The sequence below is a fragment of the Bolinopsis microptera genome, chromosome 2 (genome assembly GCF_026151205.1).
Source record: "Bolinopsis microptera isolate Bmic1 chromosome 2, MBARI_Bmic_1.0, whole genome shotgun sequence".
Taxonomy (NCBI): domain Eukaryota; kingdom Metazoa; phylum Ctenophora; class Tentaculata; order Lobata; family Bolinopsidae; genus Bolinopsis; species Bolinopsis microptera.
The window spans coordinates 22,026,288-22,050,611 of record NC_087073.1 but is presented as its reverse complement, the minus strand read 5'-3'; the positions used below and the strand labels follow the sequence as shown (position 1 = coordinate 22,050,611).

The 24,324-nt window shown below is 39.9% G+C and overlaps 1 protein-coding gene across 1 annotated transcript in view; it reads right to left on the bottom strand.

Annotated features, from left to right (window-relative positions):
- Positions 1–2,363: 2,363 nt before the first annotated feature.
- Positions 2,364–24,324, bottom strand: part of LOC134826595 (papilin-like) — a 59,074-nt gene continuing 37,113 nt past the window's right edge. The window contains exons 13-20 of the mRNA XM_063839026.1: positions 12,143–12,373; positions 11,876–12,025; positions 11,562–11,714; positions 11,211–11,390; positions 10,860–11,033; positions 10,255–10,443; positions 9,546–9,706; positions 2,364–3,687 (exon numbers count right to left, since the gene is read on the bottom strand). Coding sequence (XP_063695096.1) covers positions 3,598–3,687; positions 9,546–9,706; positions 10,255–10,443; positions 10,860–11,033; positions 11,211–11,390; positions 11,562–11,714; positions 11,876–12,025; positions 12,143–12,373 — 1,328 coding nt within the window. The 3' untranslated portion in view covers positions 2,364–3,597. The remainder of the gene's footprint in view (positions 3,688–9,545; positions 9,707–10,254; positions 10,444–10,859; positions 11,034–11,210; positions 11,391–11,561; positions 11,715–11,875; positions 12,026–12,142; positions 12,374–24,324) is intronic.

Below are 24,324 nucleotides of genomic sequence, written 5' to 3'. Positions count from 1 at the left end.
GTTATACTGTCCATACTCGTTTAAAATGAGTGTTGGACAACGTTCTACATCTTTCCCTCATTTTCCGATGACTTATACTCCGCAGTGCTGGTAGTAGCACTTGGGCGGAGTCCAAGTTATCAGAGCCTTGTTTGGGAGTAGCTGCCTTTTCGTTACCATCATAGCCTTTGTGAGCTATCCATCATAGTAGGACTTGATTGTCCATCGCTAGCTCACTTATTACTGTGCTGGTGCTTTTAGATTTGACTTTGGTATTGCTCATTGCCATTATTGTCGCCTGGCTTATGGCTATCACATTTTATGATGATTTTTCTAGTTTTGGTTCCAGATTCCCGTAATATTTTTGCCGCTACGGCAAAGGTCTCAGCCTTGAAGACGGTTGAGTTAGTTCCTAGGTGGTACTGGTAGGACTCCTATTACGTGGAGGGGTGTCGTTATCCACAATGTGCACTCCTGCTCCAACTTGTTCATTCATTTTGGAGCCGTCTGTGTAGCATTGTATGTTGTTGGTATCGTTCTAGATTTCCTCATACTCTGAGAGTCAAGGAATTTCTGTGTCAACATTCAGTTATGTAGTATGTTGATCTTGCCCTTCAGAATTGAGATTGATAGCTTTTAGTAACTGTTCGTTAAGTTTTGTTTGGGTGGTTACGTTAGGTTGTTCTTCTTGTTAACCATCGGATCATATATCTAGTGGTTGTTGGATTTGAGTCTAAGAGCTCCTTTTGCTGCTACCTCTTCTATCACCAGGTTGTATCACGTTGCGACCCCCACGGTCGTTTCACTATGGTGAATCGTCCTGACGATACAGGGGGAGCCGCGCACTTCGTGCGCGGCGGGTCATACAACGTATGACAATCACCAGGGCGATGGGGATGATTCCGGTGATGATGTCTAGAGCTGCTCCAGGAATTGATGGTAACCACTTACCCTCCTGTTATGAGAATATTCCCTAGATGTTGTACGCTGCTTAGGATTGTTAAGTTATGTTTTTTGGACACACCATTGAGCCAGATTTTCGCAGCGTATGTCAAGGAAGGTTTGACTCCAGCTGTATATATCCATTTCATGGTCTTGGGGGTGAACCCCCATGTTGGTCCAATGGCTCTCCTGCATTGCATGAGTATGCCTTTGGCTTTTTTACATTGGCATTTATGTGTTCATTCCATGTGAGTTTGCTATAGAGTGTTACTCCTAGTGGAATTTTCGCATACTTATTTCAGTTTCGTTCACTGTTAGAGGTTCTGAGAATTCCCATTTCCGCGCCGCGCAATTTATTATTCTTACTTCGCATCGAAGTTGCTGACGAGATCGTTGCTCTAGATTAGTAGCTTTGTTAATTCGCAGAGCAACGATTTGGAAATGTTGACATTGTCAAGGCGCAGTTACTTATATCTCCGCCAAAAGCATACTCCCCAAATTGCGCGCATTGCTGTAACTTCTTTCAAACTTCATATAAATGGAAATAAATTATTTTGCAATGTATTCAGAATCAAAGTTAGTATATGCACTTATACAAAAAGAATAACAAGCTCAAAAACGCTACTGACGTATTTCTTCATAACAATTAGCACAATAGCGTGAGTAGCTTTTGTCGAGGTGCCTCATACATCATAGTCATAAGGTTATTTAAAACGATTCTCCGTTCAATTTTGGTTGGAGAATTCGGATCCACAGGGGGGGGGGGGGGTTTGAAAATTCGGACACACCCGGACTTCACATATCCATGTGAATACGCGTACTGCGTGACGCGCTTGTTTCACAAGTAGATTAATATACTGCGAGCAAAAGGGCTCTGGTTAGAGCAACACCCGGACAGGGGGATGTCTGAAAATCTGAAATTTTGGCGGACGTCCTAAGTAGATGGCCCCTTATATTATGTATTATGTATTGTTCATAAACATGTAGATGATAGAGATTCAGCGGAATGACAGGCTGACTACTGAGCGCCACCCAGTACACACTATGTCTATACTGTATACACAATATGAATAAGATCTTGTCATACGTTGTATGACCCGCCGCGCACGAGTGCGCGGCTCCCCCTGTATCGTAGAAACTCTACAGTGAAACTTTAAAGTGAAACGACATTGGGGGTCACGACGTGATACAAGTAAGATCGTAGCTTTCTCGTCAGAGATCGAAGCAAGTATGATAATAGCGTCGCAGTCTTCCAATTTAAAAATATGCATCAAACCTTGCCATAATGGAAATGTTAGTCATAGTGTAACTACTAGAAATTGGTGCTGAGCGCGAATAATCGTGTCGAGTATTAAGCTTTTAAAAAATGGGAATATTTTTACGTCTCTATCAAAACTTCTATAAGCGGTTTAATTTCAGTTAACAGAAATGAAACGAAGTCATTCGAAGATAATTAGAATTAAACCTTTGCTGTAAGAATAATGTACAAACTTTAAATCTAAAAACGTTTAATTTGATAAAAATTTGATAAAACAGTCGATTTGTATGATATATAAAGCAAAATATAAAGCTTTTTATAATTTACATGTTTTCTTTCTTCAGGTTCCCAATCCCTTCAAATGTGTTATGTCTCAGAGATTTAACCCCATACACGATTGTTTATCAGTGATCGATAATTTGATAACGCTAAAAAGTCGATCGTGCAAAATCGTTCTACACTCGAACTTGGAGATATTTCTAAAAGGGTCTCCGACAGGTTAGAATCAACTAGAATCGATGTATTTTTGAACGCTATTTCCAATCACGTGACATGACCATTTAAGGAAGTTAGTCTAATTTATCGTTAGTGGTTAGGGTTTTAGCATATGCTTCAGTTAGGGATTGGGTTAGGGACAGAGTAGAGAGAAAAGGTTTTGAAAGGTCCCTTAGGGCCATCTAGAGAAAGTGTTTAACTAAGTCACGTAATAGTCGAGTGTAGAGTGATTAACCATTTTCCCTAAAAAGTAGACAAAATCCTATAAATATCAACATGTATCAGTTTAATGATCGTTAACCACAATAAGTACATTGTGATAAGCAATAATTTAGATAAAAATCTATAAAATGTAAATCTGAAAGTGAACGAAAGTAGCAAAGCATTTTCTAGTCACCTACTTCTCTAATCAGTTTTATTGTTATGTACAAATACGTGTGTCAGGAAACATTTCTACTATACAACTGATAAAAGAACGAGGTATCAACAGTATAAAACTTGTTAAATTAATATAAATGCCATATAAAACGTTAGAAATACAATATAAAACTTTTGACGAGAAATGAACTTAACTTATCGGCCCTTAGTTTTGCAGGCCTTAGACGATACATTAAAGGCCCGGCAAGGTATTTCTTAGCTGATATTTTTATTAGTGCGACATGCTATCAACAGGCAACCTTTCACTGTAATACGAGTAAACTATTAAGTTATATCTGGGCATATGAGTTATACATTAATAATACACAGTTACAATGTAACAGTTATGAAATGTAATATTAGTGGAAATATAAGGCTCTAGTAGTTGAGGGTCCGGTAACTCAACAACCTCCTAAGTCCTAGCTGACAAAGCAGTGAATTTAATCACCACCACTAAACGATAACCAGTTCCGATATAGTGCTCACTACATCTTATCATGTGATTCCTACACGCAACAGGAACAGTCCTTGCCGATCTTCACTGTCCTCTCTACAAACTCGTTAACTCCTCGCTGACACAGCACCTTTACCTTTTGCTGGAATGATTTGATTGGTTATATTGATTCAGTTACAGTTGTGTAGGTATAAGAAATCAAATTTACGAACTTAAATGATAAATGTCAGAATGCATAAGCAATGAATAATTCTTATGTTATCCTGCTCATATCTATCTCTCCTATGTTATCCCGCTCACATCTATCTCTCCTGTGTTATCCTGCTCACATCTATCTCTCCTATGTTATCCTGCTCACATCTATCTCTCCTATGTTATCCTGCTCATATCTAATATCTATCTCTCCTGTGTTATCCTGCTCATATCAGGGACAAAAGGATTTCGCGGTAATTTTGGCCAAAAATCGCGATACCGCGAATTACATTTCGCGGTATATTAAACTATACATAAAATTTGTCGCAAATAATGGGAAAAATCGCGATTCCGTACATGCCGCGATTTCCTTTTGTCCCTGGCTCATATCTATCTCTCCTATGTTATCCCGCTCACATCTATCTCTCCTGTGTTATCCTGCTCACATCTATCTCTCCTATGTTATCCTGCTCACATCTATCTCTCCTATGTTATCCTGCTCATATCTAATATCTATCTCTCCTGTGTTATCCTGCTCATATCAGGGACAAAAGGATTTCGCGGTAATTTTGGCCAAAAATCGCGATACCGCGAATTACATTTCGCGGTATATTAAACTATACATAAAATTTGTCGCAAATAATGGGAAAAATCGCGATTCCGTACATGCCGCGATTTCCTTTTGTCCCTGGCTCATATCTATCTCTCCTATGTTATCCCGCTCACATCTATCTCTCCTGTGTTATCCTGCTCACATCTATCTCTCCTATGTTATCCTGCTCACATCTATCTCTCCTATGTTATCCTGCTCATATCTATCTCTCCTGTGTTATCCTGCTCATATCTATCTCTCCTATGTTATCCTGCTCACATCTATCTCTCCTATGTTATCTTGCTCATATCTATATCTCCTGTGTTATCCTGCTCATATCTATATCTCCTGTGTTATCCTGCTCACATCTATCTCTCCTGTGTTATCCTGCTCACATCTATCTCTCCTGTGTTATCCTGCTCATATCTATCTCTCCTATGTTATCCCGCTCACATCTATCTCTCCTGTGTTATCCTGCTCATATCTATCTCTCCTGTGTTATCCTGCTCACATCTATCTCTCCTATGTTATCCTGCTCACATCTATCTCTCCTATGTTATCCTGCTCATATCTAATATCTATCTCTCCTGTGTTATCCTGCTCATATCTATCTCTCCTATGTTATCCCGCTCACATCTATCTCTCCTGTGTTATCCTGCTCACATCTATCTCTCCTATGTTATCCTGCTCACATCTATCTCTCCTATGTTATCCTGCTCATATCTATCTCTCCTGTGTTATCCTGCTCATATCTATCTTTCCTATGTTATCCTGCTCACATCTATCTCTCCTATGTTATCCTGCTCATATCTATATCTCCTGTGTTATCCTGCTCATATCTATATCTCCTGTGTTATCCTGCTCACATCTATCTCTCCTGTGTTATCCTGCTCACATCTATCTCTCCTGTTTTATTCTGCTCATATCTATCTCTCCTGTGTTATCCTGCTCATATCTATCCCTCCTGTGTTATCCTGCTCACATCTATCTCTCCTGTGTTATCCTGCTCACATCTATCTCTCCTGTGTTATCCTGCTCACATCTATCTCTCTTGTGTTATCCTGCTCATATCTATCTCTCCTGTGTTATCCTGCTCACATCTATCTCCTGTGTTATCCTGCTCATATCTATATCTCCTGTGTTATCCTGCTCATATCTATCTCTCCTGTGTTATCCTGCTCATATCTATCTCTCCTATGTTATCCTGCTCATATCTATATCTCCTGTGTTATCCTGCTCACATCTATCTCTCCTATGTTATCCTGCTCACATCTATCTCTCCTATGTTATCCTGCTCATATCTATCTCTCCTGTGTTATCCTGCTCATATCTATCTCTCCTATGTTATCCTGCTCACATCTATCTCTCCTATGTTATCTTGCTCATATCTATATCTCCTGTGTTATCCTGCTCATATCTATATCTCCTGTGTTATCCTGCTCTCATCTATCTCTCCTGTGTTATCCTGCTCACATCTATCTCTCCTATGTTATCCTGCTCACATCTATCTCTCCTATGTTATCCTGCTCATATCTATCTCTCCTGTGTTATCCAGCTCATATCTATCTCTCCTATGTTATCCTGCTCACATCTATCTCTCCTATGTTATCCTGCTCATATCTATATCTCCTGTGTTATCCTGCTCATATCTATATCTCCTGTGTTATCCTGCTCATATCTATATCTCCTGTGTTATCCTGCTCATATCTATATCTCCTGTGTTATCCTGCTCACATCTATCTCTCCTGTGTTATCCTGCTCACATCTATCTCTCCTGTGTTATCCTGCTCATATCTATCTCTCCTGTGTTATCCTGCTCATATCTATCTCTCCTATGTTATCCCGCTCACATCTATCTCTCCTGTGTTATCCTGCTCATATCTATCTCTCCTGTGTTATCCTGCTCACATCTATCTCTCCTATGTTATCCTGCTCACATCTATCTCTCCTATGTTATCCTGCTCATATCTATCTCTCCTGTGTTATCCTGCTCATATCTATCTCTCCTATGTTATCCTGCTCACATCTATCTCTCCTATGTTATCCTGCTCATATCTATATCTCCTGTGTTATCCTGCTCATATCTATATCTCCTGTGTTATCCTGCTCACATCTATCTCTCCTGTGTTATCCTGCTCACATCTATCTCTCCTGTTTTATTCTGCTCATATCTATCTCTCCTGTGTTATCCTGCTCATATATATCCCTCCTGTGTTATCCTGCTCACATCTATCTCTCCTGTGTTATCCTGCTCACATCTATCTCTCCTGTGTTATCCTGCTCACATCTATCTCTCTTGTGTTATCCTGCTCATATCTATCTCTCCTGTGTTATCCTGCTCACATCTATCTCCTGTGTTATCCTGCTCATATCTATATCTCCTGTGTTATCCTGCTCATATCTATCTCTCCTGTGTTATCCTGCTCATATCTATCTCTCCTATGTTATCCTGCTCATATCTATATCTCCTGTGTTATCCTGCTCACATCTATCTCCTGTGTTATCCTGCTCATATCTATATCTCCTGTGTTATCCTGCTCACATCTATCTCTCCTGTGTTATCCTGCTCACATCTATCTCTCCTGTGTTATCCTGCTCACATCTATCTCTCTTGTGTTATCCTGCTCACATCTATCTCTCCTGTGTTATCCTGCTCATATCTATATCTCCTGTGTTATCCTGCTCATATCTATCTCTCCTGTGTTATCCTGCTCATATCTATCTCTCCTATGTTATCCTGCTCATATCTATATCTCCTGTGTTATCCTGCTCACATCAATCTCCTGTGTTATCCTGCTCATATCTATATCTCCTGTGTTATCCTGCTCACATCTATCTCTCCTGTGTTATCCTGCTCACATCTATATCTCCTGTGTTATCCTGCTCATATCTATATCTCCTGTGTTATCCTGCTCACATCTATCTCTCCTGTGTTATCCTGCTCACATCTATCTCTCCTGTGTTATCCTGCTCATATCTATCTCTCCTGTGTTATCCTGCTCATATCTATCTCTCCTATGTTATCCCGCTCACATCTATCTCTCCTGTGTTATCCTGCTCATATCTATCTCTCCTGTGTTATCCTGCTCACATCTATCTCTCCTATGTTATCCTGCTCACATCTATCTCTCCTATGTTATCCTGCTCATATCTAATATCTATCTCTCCTGTGTTATCCTGCTCATATCTATCTCTCCTATGTTATCCCGCTCACATCTATCTCTCCTGTGTTATCCTGCTCACATCTATCTCTCCTATGTTATCCTGCTCACATCTATCTCTCCTATGTTATCCTGCTCATATCTATCTCTCCTGTGTTATCCTGCTCATATCTATCTCTCCTATGTTATCCTGCTCACATCTATCTCTCCTATGTTATCCTGCTCATATCTATATCTCCTGTGTTATCCTGCTCATATCTATATCTCCTGTGTTATCCTGCTCACATCTATCTCTCCTGTGTTATCCTGCTCACATCTATCTCTCCTGTTTTATTCTGCTCATATCTATCTCTCCTGTGTTATCCTGCTCATATATATCCCTCCTGTGTTATCCTGCTCACATCTATCTCTCCTGTGTTATCCTGCTCACATCTATCTCTCCTGTGTTATCCTGCTCACATCTATCTCTCTTGTGTTATCCTGCTCATATCTATCTCTCCTGTGTTATCCTGCTCACATCTATCTCCTGTGTTATCCTGCTCATATCTATATCTCCTGTGTTATCCTGCTCATATCTATCTCTCCTGTGTTATCCTGCTCATATCTATCTCTCCTATGTTATCCTGCTCATATCTATATCTCCTGTGTTATCCTGCTCACATCTATCTCCTGTGTTATCCTGCTCATATCTATATCTCCTGTGTTATCCTGCTCACATCTATCTCTCCTGTGTTATCCTGCTCACATCTATCTCTCCTGTGTTATCCTGCTCACATCTATCTCTCTTGTGTTATCCTGCTCACATCTATCTCTCCTGTGTTATCCTGCTCATATCTATATCTCCTGTGTTATCCTGCTCATATCTATCTCTCCTGTGTTATCCTGCTCATATCTATCTCTCCTATGTTATCCTGCTCATATCTATATCTCCTGTGTTATCCTGCTCACATCAATCTCCTGTGTTATCCTGCTCATATCTATATCTCCTGTGTTATCCTGCTCACATCTATCTCTCCTGTGTTATCCTGCTCACATCTATCTCTCCTGTGTTATCCTGCTCACATCTATCTCTCCTGTGTTATCCTGCTCATATCTATCTCTCCTGTGTTATCCTGCTCATATCTATCTCTCCTGTGTTATCCTGCTCATATCTATCTCTCCTGTGTTATCCTGCTCACATCTATCTCTCCTGTGTTATCCTGCTCACATCTATCTCTCCTGTGTTATCCTGCTCATATCTATCTCTCCTGTGTTATCCTGCTCACATCTATCTCCTGTGTTATCCTGCTCACATCTATCTCTCCTGTGTTATCCTGCTCACATCTATCTCTCCTGTGTTATCCTGCTCATATCTATCTCTCCTGTGTTATCCTGCTCACATCTATCTCTCCTGTGTTATCCTGCTCACATCTATCTTTCCTGTGTTATCCTGCTCACATCTATCTTTCCTGTGTTATCCTGCTCACATCTATCTCCTGTGTTATCCTGCTCATATCTATCTCTCCTATGTTATCCTGCTCACATCTATCTCTCCTGTGTTATCCTGCTCATATCTATCTCTCCTGTGTTATCCTGCTCACATCTATCTCTCCTGTGTTATCCTGCTCACATCTATCTCTCTTGTGTTATCCTGCTCATATCTATCTCTCCTGTGTTATCCTGCTCATATCTAAACAGGAATTAAACAGGAATTAAACAGGAATTAAAATATCTATATCTCCTGTGTTATCCTGCTCACATCTATCTCTCCTGTGTTATCCTGCTCACATCCATCTCTCCTGTGTTATCCTGCTCATATCTATCTCTCCTGTGTTATCCTGCTCACATCTATCTCTCCTGTGTTATCCTGCTCACATCTATCTTTCCTGTGTTATCCTGCTCACATCTATCTCCTGTGTTATCCTGCTCATATCTATATCTCCTGTGTTATCCTGCTCATATCTATATCTCCTGTGTTATCCTGCTCATATCTATCTCTCCTGTGTTATCCTGCTCATATCTATCTCTCCTGTGTTATCCTGCTCATATCTATCTCTCCTGTGTTATCCTGCTCACCTCAACAGAGTCAGGTTCACCACACTGACAGTCGATGGTGATGACATCCTCCAGACACTCTCCATTAAAGTCGATGGTGCTGGTTACTGCGTACTGACACTTGCCGTTACCAAACTCTGATCCTTCTTCGTTTTGTGTTCCGAACTTGTTCCTTCTGCTTCCTAGGGACCTTACTGTTAGTGTACAAGTCTCCTCTAGTGGGGGGGGGGGGGAGGGGGGGAGTACTGGTTATAAAGCAGGGGGGGGGGGGGGGAGGGGGGAGTACTGGTTATAAAGCAGTAAACATTACACAACTAGTTTGTAGTTTGTATTCAGCTACCAACCCTGCTATTTCGAGCCCTGCTCATATTTAACAAATCAAACAATTATTATTGTTTGTTTCTAACACAGCTAGGGGAGACAGTTGTTCATTTGCTCATTAGATATTTCTATTATGCTCATTTCAATCGACTATTTTGTCAACAACTCTAGTCCTGTAAAAACAAAATCAAGTATTACAAATGGGTTCATTTGATTTGCTCATTGATCTGTTCTAGAAAAGATTGCAAACAAACAATTCTAGATCACATGGCACAATAATGTCAGGTGTTATTCTGACCATTATGTTTTTATATTAAACTGTATTGTAGGGAAAGAAACTTGAGCAGATAATGTATAATTTGATTCCTTGTTGAAGAAGTAATGTTAAGACTAATAACTAGAGACTGACGTGAGAAGTAGCCTCTAACACAAGTAGGATCAGTACCAGACCAGGAACCGTCACTAAGACACAGTCTCTGTTCGGACCCCACCAGAGTGTACCCGTAATCACACCTGAAACCTATCCTGTTACCATAGGTCATCATCCTCCCGTACACTCGTCCATAAGGTAACTCGTTCATCTCCGGGCACTCAACACCTGGGGTAGGATACAAAGTTAGGATACAAATTTAGGATACAAAGTTAGGATACAAAGTTAGGATACACAGTTAGGAGACACAGTCAGGAGACACACTTGGGAGACACAGTTAGGAGACACAGTTAGGATACACAGTTAGGATACACAGTTAGGATACACAGTTAGGAGACACAATTATGAGACACAGTTAGGATACACAGTTAGGATACACAGTTAGGATACACAGTTAGGATACAAAGTTAGGATACACAGTTAGGATACAAAGTTAGGATACACAGTTAGGAGACACAATTATGAGACACAGTTAGGATACACAGTTAGGATACACAGTTAGGATACACAGTTAGGATACACAGTTAGGATACACAGTTAGGATACACAGTATGAGATAATTATAATTATAAAGTTGTACTGACGTTGACATGTAGGTGGTTCACTGTTCCATCTGCCGCTCACAAGACAGATAGCTGAAGAGTTGCCGATCAGTTCATACCCACTGTAACAATGGTATGCGATCTCACCCCCGGCAAAGTAGTCACTTCCTCGCACCACCATGAACTGTCCAGACCCGGGCACTCCACAACTTATTCCTGGGGATGAACGGTCAATAAAAATCATGGGGTCAGTTAAAATGGCCCTGGTATAGTGTGGAGGGTTGATGCTAGTCTGAAAGTAAGTTAACACCGAGTACCCCAGCTGTTATAAAGATTGCTGAAGTTGAGGATTACATTGCTGAAGTTGAGCATTACATTGCTGAAGATACTCACTTTTACAGGTAGGCAGCTCGTGCTCCCAGTCCCCATCAGCAAGACATCTGATTTCCTGGTGGCCTTGCAGCTCGTACCCTTCATCACATTCCAGCTTCAACACATCTCCTTCAGTGTATTGGTCACGTGGGTCCAGCACCTCTCCTTTGTACAGGGAGTCCACTTTCTTGCAGTAGATATCTGGGGAACATTGTCTTCTTAGAGTGTTGCAGTTTTAACTAACTTAATAAATATCTTCAGATTATTTCTAATAATTTACTAGGTTGCTTAGTTACTAAGTTGCTTAGTTACTTGGTTGCTTAGTTACTAAGTTGCCTAGTTACTAAGTTAATAGATTAACGAGTTACTCACTAGCATCGTAGATGGCTGCACTACAAGAGTAACCGCAGCCATTGAAGCAGCATTTAGTCGCATCATCGCAGTCCTGATCATTGTTGCACTCCACAGCACACTGCTCGAATATTGTGTTCATACTTTGTGGGGCAGGACACTGACCTTCTTTCACTGTGGATATGTAAAACCTCAAAATATTAATAACAATACAAGGTTTGAAAAATTATGAAATGGGATGAATAGACGGAAGCTGAAGTACCGCCCCGTTATTAAGACATGATCGCTGAATATAATATAAACTGAAGTAGAGAAAGTAGAATAAAGTAAACTACATTGCTCGGGTAGTTGCGGATAAACACAATCGCGCCCACAGTGAGTTTGGCAACACTTGGTTGTTCCGTAGCAGCTCTCGTCAGCGTCGCACTTGTTAATACAGACACTGTCGTGCTCCCGGGCGTACTCCGGGCACACTCCGTCTACATCTGTGGGAGAGAGGAGAGAGTGATATTTGGGTTACAGACATCTTGTCAAGTTCTTATTTGAGTATAATGTTAAACAAACAGTATTAACAGTTAAACGAAGATGAAATGATAACATACACAGTTCACAGTCGATGGGGCCAGGTTTCCTAGTCCCGTTGACCATCACTCCGTTCAACTCGTTAACACACCAACAGTAGGTACCATGACACTGGCTCTTAGCGTACAGTCCGTTACTCTGGCACGTGGGCAGCATTACACCGCGATCATACGCCTGCTCCTTTATAGCCTTCTGGTACGCTCTCCAGCAGTCTCCCATCGGCTCTGTGGTGGTCATAGGCGGCGTAGTCACTGAAGGGAGTATTGTTTAGTTTACTCTGCACAATAGTCTCACTGAGGGGGTATTGTTTAGTTTACTCGGCACAATATTCTCACTGAGGGGGGTATTGTTTAGTTTACTTGGCATAATATACAGACTGAGGGGGGTATTGTTTAGTTTACTCGGCATAATATACAGACTGAGGGGGACATTGTTTAGTTTACTCGGCACAATATTCTCACTGAGGGGAATATTGTTAAGTTTACTCGGCATAATATACAGACTGAGGGGGGTATTGTTTAGTTTACTCGGCACAATATTCTTACTGAGGGGGGTATTGTTTAGTTTACTCGGCATAATATACAGACTGAGGGGGGTATTGTTTAGTTTACTCGGTACAATATTCTTACTGAGGGGGGTATTGTTTAGTTTACTCGGCACAATATACAGACTGAGGGGGATATTGTTTAGTTTACTAGGTACAATATTCTCACTGAGGGGGGTATTGTTTAGTTTACTCGGCACAATATACAGACTGAGGGGGGTATTGTTTAGTTTACTCGGCACAATATTCTCACTGAGGGGGGTATTGTTTAGTTTACTAGGTACAATATACTTACTGAGGGGGGTATTGTTTAGTTTACTCAGCACAATATTCTCACTGAGGGGGGTATTGTTTAGTTTACTTGGCATAATATACAGACTGAGGGGGGTATTGTTTAGTTTACTCAGCACAATATTCTCACTGAGGGGGGTATTGTTTAGTTTACTCGGCATAATATACAGACTGAGGGGGGTATTGTTTAGTTTACTCGGTACAATATTCTCACTGAGGGGGTATTGTTTAGTTTACTCGGCACAATATTCTCACTGAGGGGGGTATTGTTTAGTTTACTTGGCACAATATTCTCACTGAGGGGGATATTGTTTAGTTTACTTGGCACAATATTCTCACTGAGGGGGATATTGTTAAGTTTACTCGGCATAATATACAGACTGAGGGGGGTATTGTTTAGTTTACTCGGCACAATATTCTTACTGAGGGGGGTATTGTTTAGTTTACTCGGCATAATATACAGACTGAGGGGGGTATTGTTTAGTTTACTCGGTACAATATTCTCACTGAGGGGGTATTGTTTAGTTTACTCGGCACAATATTCTCACTGAGGGGGGTATTGTTTAGTTTACTTGGCATAATATACAGACTGAGGGGGGTATTGTTTAGTTTACTCGGCATAATATACAGACTGAGGGGGACATTGTTTAGTTTACTCGGCACAATATACTCACTGAGGGGGGTATTGTTTAGTTTACTCGGCACAATATTCTCACTGAGGGGGTATTGTTTAGTTTACTTGGCATAATATTCTCACTGAGGGGGACATTGTTTAGTTTACTTGGTACAATATTCTCACTGAGGGGGACATTGTTTAGTTTACTCGGCACAATATTCTCACTGAGGGGGTATTGTTTAGTTTACTTGGCACAATATTCTCACTGAGGGGGATATTGTTAAGTTTACTCGGCATAATATACAGACTGAGGGGGGTATTGTTTAGTTTACTCGGCACAATATTCTTACTGAGGGGGGTATTGTTTAGTTTACTCGGCATAATATACAGACTGAGGGGGGTATTGTTTAGTTTACTCGGTACAATATTCTTACTGAGGGGGGTATTGTTTAGTTTACTCGGCACAATATTCTCACTGAGGGGGGTATTGTTTAGTTTACTCGGCATAATATACAGACTGAGGGGGGTATTGTTTAGTTTACTAGGTACAATATTCTCACTGAGGGGGATATTGTTTAGTTTACTCAGCACAATATTCTCACTGAGGGGGATATTGTTAAGTTTACTCGGCATAATATACAGACTGAGGGGGGTATTGTTTAGTTTACTCGGCACAATATTCTTACTGAGGGGGGTATTGTTTAGTTTACTCGGCATAATATACAGACTGAGGGGGGTATTGTTTAGTTTACTCGGTACAATATTCTCACTGAGGGGGGTATTGTTTAGTTTACTCAGCACAATATTCTCACTGAGGGTGTATTGTTTAGTTTACTAGGTACAATATTCTTACTGAGGGGGTATTGTTTAGTTTACTCGGCACAATATTCTCACTGAGGGTGTATTGTTTAGTTTACTCGGTACAATATTCTCACTGAGGGGGTATTGTTTAGTTTACTCGGCACAATATTCTCACTGAGGGGGGTATTGTTTAGTTTACTAGGTACAATATTCTCACTGAGGGTGTATTGTTTAGTTTACTCGGTACAATATTCTCACTGAGGGGGTATTGTTTAGTTTACTCGGCACAATATTCTCACTGAGGGTGTATTGTTTAGTTTACTCGGTACAATATTCTTACTGAGGGGGTATTGTTTAGTTTACTCGGCACAATATTCTCACTGAGGGTGTATTGTTTAGTTTACTCGGTACAATATTCTCACTGAGGGGGTATTGTTTAGTTTACTCGGCACAATATTCTCACTGAGGGGGGTATTGTTTAGTTTACTAGGTACAATATTCTCACTGAGGGGGTATTGTTTAGTTTACTTGGTACAATATTCTCACTGAGGGGGATATTGTTTAGTTTACTTGGCATAACATACAGACTGAGGGGGTATTGTTTAGTTTACTCGGCACAATATTCTCACTGAGGGTGTATTGTTTAGTTTACTCGGTACAATATTCTCACTGAGGGGGTATTGTTTAGTTTACTCGGCACAATATACTCACTGAGGGGGATATTGTTTAGTTTACTCAGCACAATATTCTCACTGAGGGGGATATTGTTTAGTTTACTTGGCATAACATACAGACTGAGGGGGACATTGTTTAGTTTACTCAGCACAATATACTCACTGAGGGGGGTATTGTTTAGTTTACTCGGTACAATATTCTCACTGAGGGGGGTATTGTTTAGTTTACTCAGCACAATATTCTCACTGAGGGTGTATTGTTTAGTTTACTCAGCACAATATTCTCACTGAGGGGGATATTGTTTAGTTTACTCAGTACAATATTCTCACTGAGGGGGGTATTGTTTAGTTTACTTGGTACAATATTCTCACTGAGGGGGGTATTGTTTAGTTTACTCAGCACAATATTCTCACTGAGGGGGGTATTGTTTAGTTTACTCGGTACAATATTCTCACTGAGGGGGGTATTGTTTAGTTTACTCGGTACAATGTTCTCACTGAGGGGGGTATTGTTTAGTTTACTCGGCACAATATTCTCACTGAGGGGGGTATTGTTTAGTTTACTCGGCACAATGTTCTCACTGAGGGGGGTATTGTTTAGTTTACTCGGCACAATGTTCTCACTGAGGGGGGTATTGTTTAGTTTACTCGGCATAATATTCTCACTGAGGGGGATATTGTTTAGTTTACTCGGCATAATATTCTCACTGAGGGGGGTATTGTTTAGTTTACTCGGTACAATGTTCTCACTGAGGGGGGTATTGTTTAGTTTACTCGGCACAATATTCTCACTGAGGGGGGTATTGTTTAGTTTACTCGGCACAATGTTCTCACTGAGGGGGGTATTGTTTAGTTTACTCGGCATAATATTCTCACTGAGGGGGGTATTGTTTAGTTTACTCGGCAAAATATTCTCACTGAGGGGGGTATTGTTTAGTTTACTCGGCACAATGTTCTCACTGAGGGGGGTATTGTTTAGTTTACTCAGCACAATATTCTCACTGAGGGGGGTATTGTTTAGTTTACTTGGCATAATATACAGACTGAGGGGGGTATTGTTTAGTTTACTCGGCACAATATTCTCACTGAGGGGGGTATTGTTTAGTTTACTCGGTACAATGTTCTCACTGAGGGGGATATTGTTTAGTTTACTCGGCACAATATTCTCACTGAGGGGGGTATTGTTTAGTTTACTCGGTACAATATTCTCACTGAGGGGGTATTGTTTAGTTTACTTGGCATAACATACAGACTGAGGGGGGTATTGTTTAGTTTACTAGGTACAATATTCTCACTGAGGGGGGTATTGTTTAGTTTACTCGGCACAATATTCTCACTGAGGGGGGTATTGTTTAGTTTACTCGGTACAATATTCTCACTGAGGGGGGTATTGTTTAGTTTACTCTGCACAATATTCTCCCTGAGAGGGGTATTGTTTAGTTTACTCAGCACAATATTCTCACTGAGGGGGGTATTGTTTAGTTTACTAGGCACAATATTCTCACTGAGAGGGATATTGTTTAGTTTACTTGGCATAACATACAGACTGAGGGGGACATTGTTTAGTTTACTCAGCACAATATTCTCACTGAGGGGGGTATTGTTTAGTTTACTCGGTACAATGTTCTCACTGAGGGGGATATTGTTTAGTTTACTCGGCACAATATTCTCACTGAGGGGGGTATTGTTTAGTTTACTCGGTACAATATTCTCACTGAGGGGGTATTGTTTAGTTTACTTGGCATAACATACAGACTGAGGGGGGTATTGTTTAGTTTACTCAGCACAATATTCTCACTGAGGGGGGTATTGTTTAGTTTACTTGGCATAATATACAGACTGAGGGGGGTATTGTTTAGTTTACTCGGCACAATATTCTCACTGAGGGGGGTATTGTTTAGTTTACTCGGTACAATGTTCTCACTGAGGGGGATATTGTTTAGTTTACTCGGCACAATATTCTCACTGAGGGGGGTATTGTTTAGTTTACTCGGTACAATATTCTCACTGAGGGGGTATTGTTTAGTTTACTTGGCATAACATACAGACTGAGGGGGGTATTGTTTAGTTTACTAGGTACAATATTCTCACTGAGGGGGATATTGTTTAGTTTACTCGGCACAATATTCTCACTGAGGGGGGTATTGTTTAGTTTACTCGGTACAATATTCTCACTGAGGGGGGTATTGTTTAGTTTACTCGGTACAATATTCTCACTGAGGGGGGTATTGTTTAGTTTACTCAGCACAATATTCTCACTGAGGGGGGTATTGTTTAGTTTACTAGGTACAATATTCTCCCTGAGGGGGGTATTGTTTAGTTTACTCTGCACAATATTCTCCCTGAGAGGGGTATTGTTTAGTTTACTCAGCACAATATTCTCCCTGAGGGGGTATTGTTTAGTTTACTAGGTACAATATTCTCACTGAGGGGGTATTGTTTAGTTTACTAGGTACAATATTCTCACTGAGGGGGTATTGTTTAGTTTACTAGGTACAATATTCTCACTGAGGGGGACATTGTTTAGTTTACTCAGCACAATATTCTCACTGAGGGGGATATTGTTTAGTTTACTTGGCATAACATACAGACTGAGGGGGACATTGTTTAGTTTACTCAGCACAATATACTCACTGAGGGGGGTATTGTTTAGTTTACTCGGTACAATATTCTCACTGAGGGGGACATTGTTTAGTTTACTTGGCATAATATACAGACTGAGGGGGGTATTGTTTAGTTTACTCAGCACAATATTCTCACTGAGGGGGGTATTGTTTAGTTTACTCGGCTTAATATACAGACTGAGGGGGATATTGTTTAGTTTACTTGGCATAATATACAGACTGAGGGGGGTATTGTTTGGTTTACTTGGTACAATATTCTCACTGAGGGGGATATTGTTTAGTTTACTTGGCATAATATACAGACTGAGGGGGACATTGTTTAGTTTACTCAGCACAATATTCTCACTGAGGGGGATATTGTTTAGTTTACTTGGCATAATATACAGACTGAGGGGGGTATTGTTTAGTTTACTCAGCACAATATTCTCACTGAGGGGGGTATTGTTTAGTTTACTTGGCATAATATACAGACTGAGGGGGGTATTGTTTAGTTTACTCAGCACAATATTCTCACTGAGGGGGGTATTGTTTAGTTTACTTGGCATAATATACAGACTGAGGGGGATATTGTTTAGTTTACTTGGCATAATATACAGACTGAGGGGGATATTGCTTAGTTTACTCAGCACAATATTCTCACTGAGGGGGATATTGTTTAGTTTACTTGGCATAATATACAGACTGAGGGGGGTATTGTTTGGTTTACTTGGTACAATATTCTCACTGAGGGGGATATTGTTTAGTTTACTTGGCATAATATACAGACTGAGGGGGGTATTGTTTAGTTTACTCAGCACAATATTCTCACTGAGGGGGGTATTGTTTAGTTTACTTGGCATAACATACAGACTGAGGGGGGTATTGTTTAGTTTACTCAGCACAATATTCTCACTGAGGGGGGTATTGTTTAGTTTACTTGGCATAATATACAGACTGAGGGGGATATTGTTTAGTTTACTTGGCATAATATACAGACTGAGGGGGATATTGCTTAGTTTACTCAGCACAATATTCTCACTGAGGGGGACATTGTTTAGTTTACTTGGCATAATATACAGACTGAGGGGGGTATTGTTTAGTTTACTCAGCACAATATTCTCACTGAGGAGGGTATTGTTTAGTTTACTTGGCATAACATACAGACTGAGGGGGGTATTGTTTAGTTTACTCAGCACAATATTCTCACTGAGGGGGATATTGTTTAGTTTACTTGGCATAATATACAGACTGAGGGGGATATTGTTTAGTTTACTTGGCATAATATACAGACTGAGGGGGATATTGCTTAGTTTACTCAGCACAATATTCTCACTGAGGGGGACATTGTTTAGTTTACTTGGCATAATATACAGACTGAGGGGGGTATTGTTTAGTTTACTCAGCACAATATTCTCACTGAGGGGGGTATTGTTTAGTTTACTCGGCATAATATTCTCACTGAGGGGGATATTGTTTAGTTTACTTGGCATAATATACAGACTGAGGGGGATATTGTTTAGTTTACTTGGCATAATATACAGACTGAGGGGGATATTGCTTAGTTTACTCAGCACAATATTCTCACTGAGGGGGACATTGTTTAGTTTACTTGGCATAATATACAGACTGAGGGGGGTATTGTTTAGTTTACTCAGCACAATATTCTCACTGAGGGGGGTATTGTTTAGTTTACTCGGCATAATATACAGACTGAGGGGGATATTGTTTAGTTTACTTGGCACAATATTCTTACTGAGGGGGGTATTGTTTGGTTTACTTGGTACAATATTCTCACTGAGGGGGATATTGTTTAGTTTACTTGGCATAACATACAGACTGAGGGGGACATTGTTTAGTTTACTCAGCACAATATACTCACTGAGGGGGATATTGTTTAGTTTACTCAGCACAATATTCTCACTGAGGGGGATATTGTTTAGTTTACTTGGCATAACATACAGACTGAGGGGGGTATTGTTTAGTTTACTCAGCACAATATTCTCACTGAGGGGGGTATTGTTTAGTTTACTCGGCATAATATACAGACTGAGGGGGATATTGTTTAGTTTACTTGGCATAATATACAGACTGAGGGGGGTATTGTTTAGTTTACTTGGTACAATATTCTCACTGAGGGGGGTATTGTTTAGTTTACTTGGTACAATATTCTCACTGAGGGGGGTATTGTTTAGTTTACTTGGTACAATATTCTCACTGAGGGGGGTATTGTTTAGTTTACTTGGTACAATATTCTCACTGAGGGGGGTATTGTTTAGTTTACTTGGTACAATATTCTCACTGAGGGGGGTATTGTTTAGTTTACTCAGCACAATATTCTCACTGAGGGGGACATTGTTTAGTTTACTCGGCACAATATTCTCACTGAGGGGGACATTGTTTAGTTTACTCGGCACAATATTCTCACTGAGAGGGATATTGTTTAGTTTACTCAGCACAATATTCTCACTGAGGGGGGTATTGTTTAGTTTACTCGGCACAATATTCTCACTGAGGGGGGTATTGTTTAGTTTACTTGGCACAATATTCTCACTGAGGGGATATTGTTTAGTTTACTCGGCACAATATTCTCACTGAGGGTGTATTGTTTAGTTTACTCAGCACAATATTCTCACTGAGGGGGGTATTGTTTAGTTTACTTGGCACAATATTCTCACTGAGGGGGGTATTGTTTAGTTTACTTGGCACAATATGCTCACTGAGGGGGGTATTGTTTAGTTTACTTGGCACAATATTCTCACTGAGGGGGGTATTGTTTAGTTTACTCGGCACAATATTCTCACTGAGGGGGATATTGTTTAGTTTTCTCGGCACAATATTCTCACTGAGGGGGGTATTGTTTAGTTTACTCGGCACAATATTCTCACTGAGGGGGATATTGTTTAGTTTACTTGGCACAATATTCTCACTGAGGGGGGTATTGTTTAGTTTACTCAGCAAAATATTCTCAATGAGGGGGATATTGTTTAGTTTACTTGGTACAATATTCTCACTGAGGGGATATTGTTTAGTTTACTCAGCAAAATATTCTCAATGAGGGGGGTATTGTTTAGTTTACTCAGCACAATATTCTCACTGAGGGGGGTATTGTTTAGTTTACTAGGTACAATAGTCTCACTGAGGGGGATATTGTTTAGTTTACTAGGTACAATATTCTAACTGAGGGGGGTATTGTTTAGTTTACTAGGTACAATATTCTCACTGAGGGGGGTATTGTTTAGTTTACTAGGTACAATATTCTCACTGAGGGGGGTATTGTTTAGTTTACTCAGCACAATATTCTCCCTGAGGGGGATATTGTTTAGTTTACTTGGTACAATATTCTCACTGAGGGGGATATTGTTTAGTTTACTTGGTACAATATTCTCACTGAGGGGGGTATTGTTTAGTTTACTAGGTACAATATTCTCACTGAGGGGGGTATTGTTTAGTTTACTCGGCACAATATTCTCACTGAGGGGGGTATTGTTTAGTTTACTAGGTACAATATTCTCACTGAGGGGTGTATTGTTTAGTTTACTCGGCACAATATTCTCACTGAGGGGGATATTGTTTAGTTTACTAGGTACAATATTCTCCCTGAGGGGGATATTGTTTAGTTTACTAGGTACAATATTCTCACTGAGGGGGATATTGTTTAGTTTACTAGGTACAATATTCTCCCTGAGAGGGATATTGTTTAGTTTACTAGGTACAATATTCTCACTGAGGGGGGTATTGTTTAGTTTACTAGGTACAATATTCTCCCTGAGGGGGATATTGTTTAGTTTACTAGGTACAATATTCTCCCTGAGAGGGTATTGTTTAGTTTACTTGGTACAATATTCTCACTGAGAGGGATATTGTTTAGTTTACTAGGTACAATATTCTCACTGAGGGGGGTATTGTTTAGTTTACTAGGTACAATATTCTCACTGAGGGGGATATTGTTTAGTTTACTAGGTACAATATTCTCACTGAGGGGGATATTGTTTAGTTTACTAGGTACAATATTCTCCCTGAGAGGGATATTGTTTAGTTTACTCAGCACAATATTCTCACTGAGGGGGATATTGTTTAGTTTACTCTGCACAATATTCTCACTGAGGGGGGTATTGTTTAGTTTACTAGGTACAATATTCTCCCTGAGAGGGATATTGTTTAGTTTACTCAGCACAATATTCTCACTGAGGGGGATATTGTTTAGTTTACTCTGCACAATATTCTCACTGAGGGGGGATATTGTTTAGTTTACTAGGTACAATATTCTCCCTGAGAGGGATATTGTTTAGTTTACTAGGTACAATATTCTCACTGAGGGGGATATTGTTTAGTTTACTAGGTACAATATTCTCACTGAGGGGGATATTGTTTAGTTTACTCTGCACAATATTCTCCCTGAGGGGGGTATTGTTTAGTTTACTCTGCACAATATTCTCACTGAGGGGGATATTGTTTAGTTTACTCTGCACAATATTCTCACTGAGGGGGGTATTGTTTAGTTTACTCAGCACAATATTCTCCCTGAGAGGGGTATTGTTTAGTTTACTAGGTACAATATTCTCCCTGAGAGGGTATTGTTTAGTTTACTTGGTACAATATTCTCACTGAGGGGGATATTGTTTAGTTTACTCTGCACAATATTCTCACTGAGGGGGATATTGTTTAGTTTACTCTGCACAATATTCTTACTGAGGGGGGTATTGTTTAGTTTACTCAGCACAATATTCTCCCTGAGGGGGTATTGTTTAGTTTACTAGGTACAATATTCTCCCTGAGAGGGTATTGTTTAGTTTACTTGGTACAATATTCTCACTGAGGGGGATATTGTTTAGTTTACTAGGTACAATATTCTCACTGAGGGGGTATTGTTTAGTTTACTAGGTACAATATTCTCCCTGAGAGGGATATTGTTTAGTTTACTCAGCACAATATTCTCACTGAGGGGGATATTGTTTAGTTTACTCTGCACAATATTCTTACTGAGGGGGGTATTGTTTAGTTTACTCAGCACAATATTCTCCCTGAGAGGGGTATTGTTTAGTTTACTAGGTACAATATTCTCCCTGAGAGGGTATTGTTTAGTTTACTTGGTACAATATTCTCACTGAGGGGGATATTGTTTAGTTTACTCTGCACAATATTCTCACTGAGGGGGATATTGTTTAGTTTACTCTGCACAATATTCTCACTGAGGGGGGATATTGTTTAGTTTACTAGGTACAATATTCTCCCTGAGAGGGATATTGTTTAGTTTACTTGGTACAATATTCTCCCTGAGAGGGTATTGTTTAGTTTACTTGGTACAATATTCTCACTGAGAGGGATATTGTTTAGTTTACTAGGTACAATATTCTCACTGAGGGGTGTATTGTTTAGTTTACTCAGCACAATATTCTCCCTGAGAGGGGTATTGTTTAGTTTACTAGGTACAATATTCTCCCTGAGAGGGTATTGTTTAGTTTACTTGGTACAATATTCTCACTGAGGGGGGTATTGTTTAGTTTACTAGGTACAATATTCTCACTGAGGGGGACATTGTTTAGTTTACTCGGCACAATATTCTCCCTGAGAGGGATATTGTTTAGTTTACTCGGTACAATATTCTCACTGAGGGGGATATTGTTTAGTTTACTCTGCACAATATTCTCACTGAGGGGGATATTGTTTAGTTTACTCTGCACAATATTCTCACTGAGGGGGGATATTGTTTAGTTTACTAGGTACAATATTCTCCCTGAGAGGGATATTGTTTAGTTTACTTGGTACAATATTCTCCCTGAGAGGGTATTGTTTAGTTTACTTGGTACAATATTCTCACTGAGAGGGATATTGTTTAGTTTACTAGGTACAATATTCTCACTGAGGGGTGTATTGTTTAGTTTACTCTGCACAATATTCTCACTGAGGGGGGATATTGTTTAGTTTACTAGGTACAATATTCTCCCTGAGAGGGATATTGTTTAGTTTACTAGGTACAATATTCTCCCTGAGGGGGATATTGTTTAGTTTACTTGGTACAATATTCTCACTGAGAGGGATATTGTTTAGTTTACTCAGCACAATATTCTCCCTGAGAGGGATATTGTTTAGTTTACTCGGTACAATATTCTCCCTGAGAGGGATATTGTTTAGTTTACTCTGCACAATATTCTCACTGAGAGGGATATTGTTTAGTTTACTAGGTACAATATTCTCCCTGAGAGGGATATTGTTTAGTTTACTCTGCACAATATTCTCACTGAGGGGGATATTGTTTAGTTTACTTGGTACAATATTCTCACTGAGGGGGACATTGTTTAGTTTACTCAGCACAATATTCTCACTGAGAGGGATATTGTTTAGTTTACTAGGTACAATATTCTCACTGAGGGGGATATTGTTTAGTTTACTTGGTACAATATTCTCACTGAGAGGGATATTGTTTAGTTTACTCTGCACAATATTCTCCCTGAGGGGGATATTGTTTAGTTTACTCGGCACAATATTCTCCCTGAGAGGGATATTGTTTAGTTTACTCGGTACAATATTCTCACTGAGGGGGATATTGTTTAGTTTACTCAGCACAATATTCTCACTGAGGGGGATATTGTTTAGTTTACTCGGTACAATATTCTTACTGAGGGGGTATTGTTTAGTTTACTAGGTACAATATTCTCCCTGAGGGGGATATTGT